Genomic DNA, 12553 nt, shown 5'->3' on the forward strand with positions numbered 1-12553 from the left:
TTGCAGGGGTACCTGGCTGGCTCAGTCAAGTAGAGCATATGACTCTTGGGACTGTGAGTTCAAGCCCCATGTTGGATATAGATACTTCTTAAAAATAAATTTTTTAAAAAAAGAGAAAGAAAAGAAAAATATATTATAAACCAAAGAAATGTTATTTTAGGATTGATATCTTGACATGTGTCTTTCAAGAATTGGAATGTTACTATAATTGCATTAATGAAAGTTGTACAACCCCTTGAATAATGGTGGCAGATAAAGAAAGAATAAATATGGGGAAAAAATTTTTAAGCTATTTTTCTGAGTGACTATATAGTAGCTTGGTATGTCATATCATCCAACACATAGTTACTTACGTTCTTTATAATAAAACGTTCTCTAACATTTAATTACTGTGGTAATTTCCATAATAGCACAGGAAGCAGATATAAATAATAGCTTAAATTGTGAATAGCCTCAGTAAAGAACACAGATTCAGGAAATTTCTACATGTATTTTTTAAACACTTGGAAGAAGACAAGCATGATATTTTTCTATAATTAATATGGCAGTATAAATCGAATAATATTAAATAGATACCATTAGTATTTAAATTGTTCTTTTTTATTTCACTGGCTAGTAAGACTTATACAGATGACCTCTTTGTATTCTGTATATTCTCTTTATCAGAGCCTTTACTCAGCACTTTATTGTACTATTATTTTAACTTCAGTTGATGACTACAGGTAATCTGTACCATTCTTCATTAATTTGTTCATTTCTTCTGACCTTACTGAGGAATATTTCCTAGTATGTTTTATTTATTCTTCTGATGAGAGATGATGTATCTTATATAAACTAGACATGTATCCCATATATGTTTGTGTATGTGTATAAAAACATCTATACAAACAAGCATATACTCTATACTTGTTTATATGATATGACTCATTGTCTCAAATTGTATTCTGTGATGCATAGTAAAAAGAAACTGTTCTCACTTTCTTCGCTTATTCTTTTCCTACCCCTTTCATTCTTCCTGCCCTACCAATGTTCTGGGAATCCTTAGTCTATCATATTTTTCTCTCCTTCCACTAATTCTTAAATTTTATTTAAATTTATTATTTAATTATTTATATAAATTATGTATTAAATTTTATTTATTTATTAAATTCTTTGTTCCCAAGTGTTTTATGTGATACTGATATCTACAGAAAAAGGAAAAACAGATTTGTTCACTCTCCTTTTTTCATTTTCTTCTTGCTTACCTATATTTTCTAATTTTAATACAATTATATGTTGCCTTTAATAGTGATTTATAAAAAACTTACAAAGGCATAAAAATCAAGACATTAGATTACATTTGTTTCAGGTACCTTTCCTGAGTCCTCTTTACATTTTGTTATTTTTTAAAGAAGTACTTTTTTTTCTTGCAAGTTATATACTATCAAAAAATGTAATGTGGGCTCTTGCGTGGCTCAGTCAGTTAAGCATCTGACTTTGACTCAGATCATGATCTCGTGGTTCATGGGTTTGAGCCCCAGGTTCACAGGCCTGTGCGGATAGCTCAGAGCCTGGAGCCTGCTTCAGATTCTGTGTCTTTCTCTCTGCCCTTACCCCACTCATGCTCTGTCTCTCTCCTCTGAAAAATAAACATTTTAAAAAATAAGAATGAAAAACAATTATCATCTCCCAGCAGTCCTCAGTTTCATTCTCTAAAAACAGTCATCCTCCATTTTCTTAGAAAAGTCCCTTGTCTTTACCTCCAAATTTCTAAATAATGTGCATATACTGCTGTTTTCCAATTTATCATTGTACATAACTTTCTTTTTCATACCAAACCATTCCTCTTCCTTTATCACTCAAACACAGTGCCACCACTGTTAATAAAATTAATAGCATTTAGTCATGTGACTATATAGTATCTGTCATTACTCACTCAAGTAGTATATTATAACCATCCTTTCTTTCTTCTGCAGCCTTCATTTTTCCTAGGCATAATAATCATCTCATTTTTATTTGCGTAATTGTTTGTGTACTTGTTAGTAAGTATCTTTCTTTATCTTACAGTAGACTCTAGAATTTTTCACTTGATGAAATGTAGTTGTACATATGATCTTATCACTTAGATTTTTTCTATCGTTCTGCTCCAGTCTGGACTAGTTGCTTTATAGACTTGTTGTATAGGTCTCATATGGGACTTGCCTTTGCTGCTGTCCTATTCTTTTTTTTTTTTTTTTTTTTTTTAGTTTTTTAATTTATTTTGAAAGAGACAGCATGAGTGGAGGAGGGAAGGAGGGAAGAAGGGAAGGGGAGAGAGAGAAAGAGAGAGAATCTCTCTAGAAGGAGAGCCTAGTGCAGGGCTTGGTCTCACAAAACCATGAGATCATGGGCTGAGCTGATTAAGAGTCATATGCTTAATCAGCTGAGGCCCCCAGACACCCCTGTCCTATGCCTTTTAGCACTCTGCTCTGTCACAGTCTGTTGTTTCAGTGCCGCATTTTCTTTGTCAATTTACTTTTCTTTTACTAAAGCACATTCCCCAATAAGTTCTTTAAAAAAGTGTGTATGGGGGATATTTTTTAGTGTTAGCATGTCTGAAAATGACTTTACTTGACCTTCTCCTCCATAGAGTATTTGGGGTATGGAGGAGGGTATCATATTTTATCTTCTAAAAGCCTCTTATTTGATCCTTTTTTTGTCATCTTACTTCATGGACCTAATATCTTCTGATTTTCTCTAATGTTTTCTTCTGCTTCTTGAATTCTCTGCTTTCTCTATATTCTTTTTTCTCTAGTTTGCCTGTTTTCTTATTTTTTATATGTGAGATGATCTTTAAATATTTAGTGATCCTTATTCTCTATTCTTATGAATAGAGAATGAAGCTAGCTGGATTTAACTAGAAAATACTTGGCTTTGTTCATTGCCCTTTCCCACCCCAGGTCATTGTTTGGGGTCATTAAATATCTCTAGAAAAGAATCCTTAATCTCTTGTCTGAAGTATAAACCAGGTTGCTAGAATTTGCATTTTTAGTGTGCAGATTATTTTTTAATCTGTTTTTAGCCCAGCACCAAGCTCCCTACCAAGTTCCAGATTATAGAACTTACCAAATTCAATTTCTTTAGAAACTAAACCTCTTAGAACACCTGGGTAGCTCAGTCGGTTGAGCGTCTGACTTCGACTCAAGTCATGATCTCACAGTTCCTGGGTTCGAGCCCCACATCGGGCTCTGTGCTGACAGCTAGCTCAGAGCCTGGAGCCTGCTTCAGATTCTGTGTCTCCCTCTCTCTCTGACCCTCCCCTGCTCATGCTGTGTGTGTGTCTCTCTCTCTCAGAAAAATAAAACATTTTAAAAAGAAAAAGAAACTAAACCTCTTGTCTTCTATGGGTTTGGGAATAGGAGAAGAGACCTAGAGGTTCTAAGTGCTATATGAAGTGTTTTCACCAGTTCTTTTGTTCTCACTGCTGTAACTTACCTCTGCCTATCTGAATTCTGTACACTTCCACTTTCTGAGCATTTCTAGGATCTTGTAGAGTAAACCTTATTTCAGTATCCCTCTCTTCAGACACCCCATTTAAGCTTCCTCCAATCTGCAATAATAAATAGGTCTACCCTAAGATCCAGCAGTAGCACTACTAGGTACTTGTCTGAAGAATACAAAAATACTAATTCAGAGGGATACATGCCCCACTATGTTTATAGCAGCATTATCTGCAGTAGCCAAATCAGGAAAACAGCCCAAGTGTCCATCGACTGAAGAATAGATAGTGAAGTTGTTGGGGGGGGGGGTGTATGTGTATATATATACACATACATATATATACACACACATATACATACAATGGAATATTACTCAGCCATAAAAAAAAGAATGAAATCTTGCCTTTTGCAGCAGCATGATGGAGCTAAAGAGTTATTATGCTAAGTGAAATAGAGAAAGATTCCATATGATTTCACTCACATGTGGAATTCACAAAATAAAACAAACATAGTGAGGAGAAAAGAGGGAGAGAGACAAACCAAGAAACAGACTCTTAACTATATAGAACAAACTGACAGAAGGGAGGTGGGTGGGAGGATGGGTCAGGTAGGTGATGAGGATCACGGAGCGCCCTTGTGATGAGCACCAGGTGATGTATGGAAGTAGTGAATGAGTATATTATACACCCAAAATTAATATTACATTGCTTATTAACTGGAATTTAAATAAAAACTTTTTAAAAAGAGAGGTTTAAAAAGTTGGGTAACATAGAAAGGAATATGATTTATATCCTAATTTCCAGTTGCCAAATTAGAACAAAAGAATACATAAATTGTATTAAAAATGTAATTGCTGGGATTCTTTACTCTTGAGAGAACTACTTTGGGTAAGAATTTAAGTATTTTAAATTTATTTTTTTATTTTATTTTAAAAATTATTTTTTAAATACTTAAAAATATTTAAAATAAAATAAAAATTATTAAATAAAAAATTAAGAATTTATTTTAAAAATTAAAAGATAATAATTAAAGAATTTAAGTATAGTATATTCATTAATGGAACACAATATTTTCTTTTTATCAAATTTTAAAAGATTCTTAACATTTTGTAATTACTATATTAATACAACATTTTTTCCAAAATATTTGGTGGGTGTTAAAGCCCTCTACAGTTAATTTTTTTCATTGACTCAGAAAATTCTCTTGACTCTAGTTCTGTGAGCAAACAGAAGAATAATTAACTGACACAGTAGTCAGTCTGTTCCAGTCTTACAGTCTACAACTAATGAATCAAATCTGTCAGGGAGTTTGTTTTCCCAAGTGTGTGTAGCCAGAATAAAGAGAAGAGTATCTCTCAATATTTACTTTTTATTTATTAATTTAGAGCAACTGTCTAGGTTTGTCTTCATTTTAGAATTCAATGTAGGTTGCCATTGGATTACACTAAAACATTTTTAAAAATTTCTCATCCAATATTGAAAGAAATAATTTTAGAAAACTGTTACCATAATTCAGTTTTACTGTTTCTTTTTTTTTCTGTCTTAATGTAGTGCAGACTTGAGCTTGGCATTGTTTTGCCTATCATGGTATGTTGTTTAATTATTTACCTGAATATTATTATACACTTTCAGAATCCTGTGTTCATTTAATATTGGTATGAATATCATGATAACAAATAATCATGGACTTGTTTTTCTTCTTAATCTAGAGCCCTTTTTGATTATGACAAGACTAAAGACAGTGGCCTTCCCAGTCAGGGATTGAACTTCAAATTTGGAGATATCCTCCATGTTATTAATGCTTCTGATGATGAATGGTGGCAAGCCAGGCAGGTTACACCCGATGGGGAGAGTGACGAAGTTGGAGTAATTCCCAGTAAACGCAGGTAAATATAAGTCTGGTACAGTCTTACCACTACAGAGTACGGCGACATAAATAATTGTTGATTCTTTAAATTCTTTTACCAAGATGCTTGGTTTTCCACATTGTGTTTCACAGCCATTTAATTTTGTTCACCTTATATTGTAACCAGTGACATAATTAAAGAATATGATGCCTACAAAGGTTTTTAAATAACTTTGCATGTATCTATTACCACTGGAGGGAGAGAGATTTAAAAGCCTTTGTAGTTTTCTCATGTAGGTGGTGATGGAACCTTAAACTTTAAGGATTTTTGATTGTATGAATTGCCTCCTTTAGACTTAAAAAACGGAAGTGTAAATAAATGTGAAGTTTTTAGAACTATCTTGTTATTTGCTTCACACTTTTTTCTTGATTGATTTAAAAGTATTGATACTTTTACTCGTCTTTCCTCTTTGCTTTTAACCTAATAGTGATTAATACTTACCATCTACTGGAAAAGTAGTCAAGTAGAGATGGATAGGATGATCCAGTATAGGGAATCCTCTCTAAGTTCTATGAAATGCTGCTGAATGCCCCTACTTTTGTGAGAAAGGGTATTAAAATGTCACTTTGTAATTTACCCAAAATAGCATATTTGTGAGATCTCATTCGTACAAGTCATTGCCTAAAAGCTTTTTTAAGTTTTAAGATAGCCAGCAAAAATCGGTAATGAGACATTAATGTTTACTGTAGCTAGTTAATTCACCTCAGGTCAAACTTATAATGGAATACACTTGTTCTTTTCTGACTAATGAGTTGGATTGATACTTATTTTGTTAAGAGTCTCTATAATTGACAAGTATACCAAATCATGTACCTATTTATAGAACTCTACCTGTATATGTTTATATAACTGCTAGTAGAAGTTGAAGAATAGGAATATTAAAATATTACCTAGATTTATAGTTGTGGTTTTGGGATTTATAACTGTTCTAAGCTAGATCCATATATTTAGCAAGCTCCAACTATTTGGCTAGTCTTATAAAGAGGCAACTCCTCTTTTAGCAATGCAGCCCTCAGCATAACTTTTCTCCTAGAATAGAACATAGTCTGCTTTAAATTCAGAAATGTTTCCTCTGTGCCTTGTTGAGTCAGTAAAAATCTCACATCTTAAATATCAAAGTCAGAGTTCCTAAAAATTGTCTTATCCTTCACACCTCATTATCTCGCATAGGCTTTATGTGTGCCTGCAACGAATAAGAAAACACTGGCTTTGATGGAAAGAGATTCTTTTCATTTTGTACAAAAATTCTATAAAGTTGAGTTTTGTGGAATTTGTTTGTTTTTACAAGTTTATTCATTTATTTTTGAGAGACAGAGCAAGTCAGGGAGGGGCAGAGAGAGGGAGAAAGAGAATCCCAAGCAGGCACTGCACTGTCAGTGCAGAATCTGACACAGGGCTCTATCTCATGAACCATGAGATCATAACTTAAGCCAAAATCAAGAGTCGGATGCTTAATCGACTGAGCCACCCAGGCTCAGTTTGAGTTGAGATTTTAAGTCAAAAGTGATAATAAGAGATTTATCTTAAGACCTCTCTAAATTTGCAGATTTATAAACAACATTATCAAATAAAATTTTTCTTTCATAAGCTATAGTATAAAACCACAACTAATTATGCCATTTTGTTCTTGAATGTATTAAAAACTTCTGTTTTCTTAAACAGAACTATGTGTTGTTAGACCTCTTTATTTCTAATAATAGCACAAGGAATTGTTACTACAGTTCTTAGGTTTCTTTCAGAAGTAGTATTTACAAATAAGCACAATTCAAATCAGTCAACTATTTAGTGAACAAGATAATATTGAGAAAACAAAGCCATTTGAGTTGTAAACATTTACTCACTAAATGTTAGTTTTGCGGTGCCCTCAGTAAGTACCTAGGCAAATTATAATTAGTTAAGCTAATGGCTTGTTTTAGCACAGTAAAAACAAGTTTTAAATCCTTGACTGCTAAGGTTCTTCTGTATCCATGCTAAAACTATATACCTAGATAATGAAGAAAATGTATTTATTCACAACCTGTTTTGGTAAGTTTTTCTGCTATATACTAACATAATTGCTATGTTGAAATTGAGGATTTATAAAAGCTTTTTGAAATTTTACAAGGTTCATATTGGTATTACAATCTACATAGAACATTTGTTTTAATGTAGTTTTGTTGGCTTGCTTATTTTGAATAGTTAACACTTTAACAAGGTTCAGAATTCAAAAGATCTAAAAGCTATATAGGCTTCCTTATCTTAAGCTTGTTCCCACAGCACCCATTTCACCTTTAGAGGGATAACTAAGGATAAGTAAGGTTACCAGGTCTTTGTTTATCCTTCCAAAGTTCTTTAAAGCCATTTGAGTTGTAAACTTTAAAGTTCTTGCATACTCTAATTGGTTTCTTTATATATGTACACATGTATATAAAGCTAAATTTTATTTTTGTATTTCCCATTTTTTTATAAAAATTTCAGAGCTACAGAAAAATAAGTACAAGCAGAAGAATAGTACAAGAACACTAGAAATAGAAATAGAATAGTACAAGAAATACACATATTCTTCACCTACTTTTACCAATTGTTACCACTTTGCCATATTTGCTCTCTCTCTCATGCTTAATTTTTGGCATATATGTACGCCCCATGCGTAGCTAATATTTAAATTATAATAAAAAACCCAGAATCTGGCAAATTGCTAAATTCAGAAGTGGTTCCTCATAATAATTTTAACATAATTATGGAATTGAGTACATTTATAAGTACATGTGTATTGTACTTTGATATTTCGCAAGTGGTTTTATTTCGTAATAAAATGAGCCCTGTATTTCATTTTAGAAAGTATAATTAATTTGGGGATGCAAACCTAAATGACTTCTGAAGACTTTAGAGTATAAAAATGCCCAATATTAAAGTATCAGTTTTGATGATTTCTAGTTAGACCCTTAGATATTTCAGTATACTTTAAAAATAGCATTCTATACTTTGACAGAGTTGAGAAGAAAGAACGAGCCCGGTTAAAAACAGTGAAATTTAATTCTAAAACAAGAGGAGATAAAGGGGTGAGTATATGAAATGTCATATTTCTAGATATTAATAACTGAGGATAGTAGGTTTTTTCATAATTCTTGCTACATGAATGGAACTACATTATTAAAATCAGAAGGATTTTTGCCTGTAAGAGTTAACAATCAACAGGTGTTGCCATGGTGCTTTCACATAGTAGATACTGAAGTAATTTAAGTAATTACTGAGGTAATTTAATTTATTAAATTAAAGCAGTCATTTTACAGATATTTTTCAATTAAGTGTATTTTGAGAGAGAGAGAGAGAGAGAGTGAGTATGAGAAGGGGAGGGGTGAAGAGAGAGAGAATCCCAGGCAGGATCTTCACTGTCAGCACAGAGCCCAATGCGGGGCTCAAACTCACTAACTGTGAGATCATGACCTGAGCTGAAACCAAGAGTCATACTGACTAAGCCACCCAGGTGCCCCTCATTTGATATATTCTTAACAATATACTTTGGTGAGATTATTTTTACAAGTGAAATAAATTGAGCCTTCATTCAGATGTTCAGTTAAAAACTTATGTCATCAGAATTAATCATGATAGCTAATTTAATAATATATCCTCTGAGAAGATATGCCCCAAAATATTATTAACTAGGCCATAATGTAAGTTTATAGGTTTTTGCAAGTTAATTCATGGAAATTTTTTATTGTCCCTCTTTGTGCCTAATATAATTTATTAAGAAAATTCATGTTTTAAATATTTGAATCAATATGAATTTTTATCTTAAGGAAATAACAGTCAAGAGAGGGGGTTTTATAGATGGTCAAGAAATACTTGTAAATTCTCTCCTATATAATTTTAAACATGTTTTAGTTTTCATTGTTACGTCCTGCTTAAATCTAATGGATGCCCGTAGATGGAGGAGATATTGTAGGCTTTGTCCTGTACTATGTCTGTAATTACAACAATGGAGTTGTAGCAATAAGCTTAAAGAAATAAGCTGAACATATATGTTGTCTTGAAATACTATTCATAGGAATGTTTTATTTTTTTTTATTTTAATCTAAAACAAGTTTTATCATCTTTTGATCATATCTCAAATGAGTGTGGAAAGTTAACAAATTTTAATTAACCCTATTATCTGTGCTTCTCTGATAAAACTAAGCACATAAACTTAAAGCCTTTAAGAAATATCCTTGATTAAAGAAATTAAATCTAATTATATAATATATTCAGTTATTTTAGAAATGAAAAATTAGTTTAAAATTGTAGCTTTCAGAAAATAAAAAATTACATAGTGTGATCTGAAGCAATGTATAAAATTGCTTCAGCAATATAGAAATTCGGGAGAAGAAAAAAATCCCAAGTAAATGCTCAGGATTTGCTTTTTGTGCTTGTTTTATATATGTCTTTAAAAATAACTTAGTAAAATACACGGTCATTGTATTGAAAAAGAGGTTGCATGTTGTAACTTTTCTTTCATACTGTAAGAAGTTAACTGAATTAACGACATATTTAAATCTTAGTCTTGTTTGTTGACTGTAACCAACTTTATGCACAGTCACTGTGTCCTAACAGCACCAAAAGTATGCATGATACTGAATGGGGTAAAAATACGCTTGCCATTGATAAAGAACTGCATTCCTTTCTGTAATACCATCTCCCATTCTAAGCTCTTTTCCTTTCCTTAAATGGTGGCTTATGGACTTATTTCCACTACAGACTTATAACATTTCAGTTTCTCATTAACATTTTTAACATTCTTTTAACTATTTTGACAATACCACATATAGAAATTAGATATTCAGTATATCATGAATTTGTGATTTTTATCAGTTCGTATATTTATTACACTGTCTCTCCTGCAATATAGCATTGATAACAATAAGTAACTAAACAGAGTATTTTGTATTGAAAATGTAGAGAAACTGGAGCTAGTATGTTTCTTCAGTTTTATGTTTTCCCTGCACAATTTATCTTCTTTGCTTTGTGCTATTTTCACTTTTAATAAATTCTTCACCTGAAGGACGTTAAATGTAATACAATTCTTTTCTTAACTAACAGCATTTCTTTCTGTTCTATATTATGATATCTTCATGATATCTCATTTTGGCTAACTGCAATGATATCAAAAATCAAAACATTTTAAAGTTCATGTTTCCTTTGGTTGTTTGCTGTGAAACTGACTCTGACCACTATAGATGCAGTAGGAGGAATAAATAAATACCTTTTATTAAAAACCTATCAGTTTTATTAGCTACCATAAAAATTATTACTAGATTCAATAATGATAGTCATAAACAAAAAGATTTAGTCCTTCCCAAAATTAGATTACCATAAATTTTTCCCTATTGAAACATTTCTTCTATTTCTGTCCTCTAAAATTTGGATTTAAGCAAAGATTTTTATTTAAATAATGCTACTTGATGGTTTATAAAATAATTGTAAGTCCATATTTCTTGACAGAATTGTTCTCATCAGCTTAATTTTTAAGTTCTGCTTAGAGTTATCAGAGCCTTCAAATTTTAAGATTGAAATTAAAATAGTGTTGAACAAATGAGCTATGAGTTTATTAATCTTGAATTATTGATATGACAAGGTAAAAATGAAACTTTAATCTTGTTTTTCATTAAGATTTCCACCAAAATAAATCTTTTCAAGTAATAGAATTTGAGCAATAATTACTTCAGTCTACCTCAGCATCTTAATCACCTGGCATCACATGCTTGAAAAATACAGGCATGCTAAACGATACTGCCTGGTGTGGATATACTTCAAAATAATGATAGCATTTTTAAGACATGAATTAAACTCAAGAAAAGTCAGAACAAGATTTCTGTCCTTTATATTATTCCTGCTTCAAAAAGTAGCAATGATTCCTAGTATCATTGGTAGGTGAAGCCATTTCCTTCAAGACATGGATGTCTGTGACAGAAATTACAAAAGAAATTAATCCTCTTTAATAACATCATCTTTATGATTCATGGTTTTATTATTTTTTTAATATTTTATTTATTTTTGAGAGAGAGATAGAGACAGCATGAGCAGGAGAGGATCAGAGAGAGAGGGAGGCACAGAATCTGAAACAGACTCCAGGCTCTGAGCTAGCTGTCAGCACAGAGCCCGATGCGGGGCTCAAACCCACAAACCGTGAGATCATGACCTGAGCCGAAGTCGGATGCTCAATCAACTGAGCCACCCAGGCGTCCCTATGCCACATGGTTTTAAATCTGAAGGCACAAATGGGGACATCGAAGAAGGGGGAAAAAAACTATTTTCCAACATGTGTGCAATAACGGACATCAAATCAGCTGTGCAGCTCCTCCATAGCAGTTCTGTATAAACTATTAGAATCTTTTTTTTTTTTTAATGTTTATTTTTGAAAGAAAGAGCATGAGTTGGGGAGGGACAGATGGTGGCGGAAGGTGCAGAGGGTCTGAGGCAGGCTCTGCACTGAAAGCAGAGAACCTGATGTGGGGCTCAAACTCACAAACTGTGAGATCATGGCCTGAGCCAAAGTTGGATGCTTAAGGGATTGAGCCACCCAGGCGCCCCAAAACTATTAGAATCCTAATTGCCTTTTTGGCTTTTATATAGGCACCAAGCTTTTTATCCTCTATTCAGGATTTGGTGCCAGTTAATTAAATGTGGTTCCAGTTTATTTATATATGTTTTTAAAAATAGATAAATATAGTAGAGCTTAAAGACAAATAAATCAGTTATGATGGCATTCAGATTGACCAGGAGAGTTCTGACTCTTCTTTTTTGGTTAGATAGAATCAATAAATCTTTTGTTGTATTCTGTGTGGTTGATGGACCCCTCTTAGTTTTCTTCTCATTTCTGAATCATACCATAAACATTTAGTTACCTTTTTTCTCTTCCAAAAAAAAAAGATTGATTAAACTAATTTGACAATAAACTATTTGTAAAAAAAAAAAACTCTGAAAGGAAAACTTAAAAAAAAATTAATTAAAAAAAAAAGGTTGATTAATTGGTTTTTAAGTTTTCAGCACTAGCAATTTTTGTTAGTTCATTGGAGCCACAAAAAAGGGGCGGAGGGAATATGCTCAAGCCAAAGGAAAACGAAGATTATTACCTACTGCATAAAAAATATTTGAATAGCTAGAGTAACAATCTAAAATTACTTTTGCTATAGAGCACCTTGTGCCTGGAAATCTTCTAGAAAAATATGGATTG

General features: G+C 32.3%; 1 protein-coding gene across 11 annotated transcripts in view; it reads left to right on the forward strand.

The window, feature by feature from the left end:
• The window catches only part of DLG1 (discs large MAGUK scaffold protein 1), a 289163-nt gene that overhangs the window by 245915 nt on the left and 30695 nt on the right, over nt 1–12553 (forward strand). For all 11 annotated transcript variants that reach the window (XM_039250830.1, XM_039250829.1, XM_039250838.1 and 8 more), the window contains 2 exons: nt 5167–5343; nt 8336–8405. In XM_039250830.1, the coding sequence (XP_039106761.1) occupies nt 5167–5343; nt 8336–8405 (247 nt within the window). The remainder of the gene's footprint in view (nt 1–5166; nt 5344–8335; nt 8406–12553) is intronic.

The sequence above is a fragment of the Hyaena hyaena genome, unplaced genomic scaffold, assembly GCF_003009895.1.
Source record: "Hyaena hyaena isolate Hyena2069 unplaced genomic scaffold, ASM300989v1 scaffold_382, whole genome shotgun sequence".
Classification (NCBI taxonomy): Eukaryota; Metazoa; Chordata; class Mammalia; order Carnivora; family Hyaenidae; genus Hyaena; species Hyaena hyaena.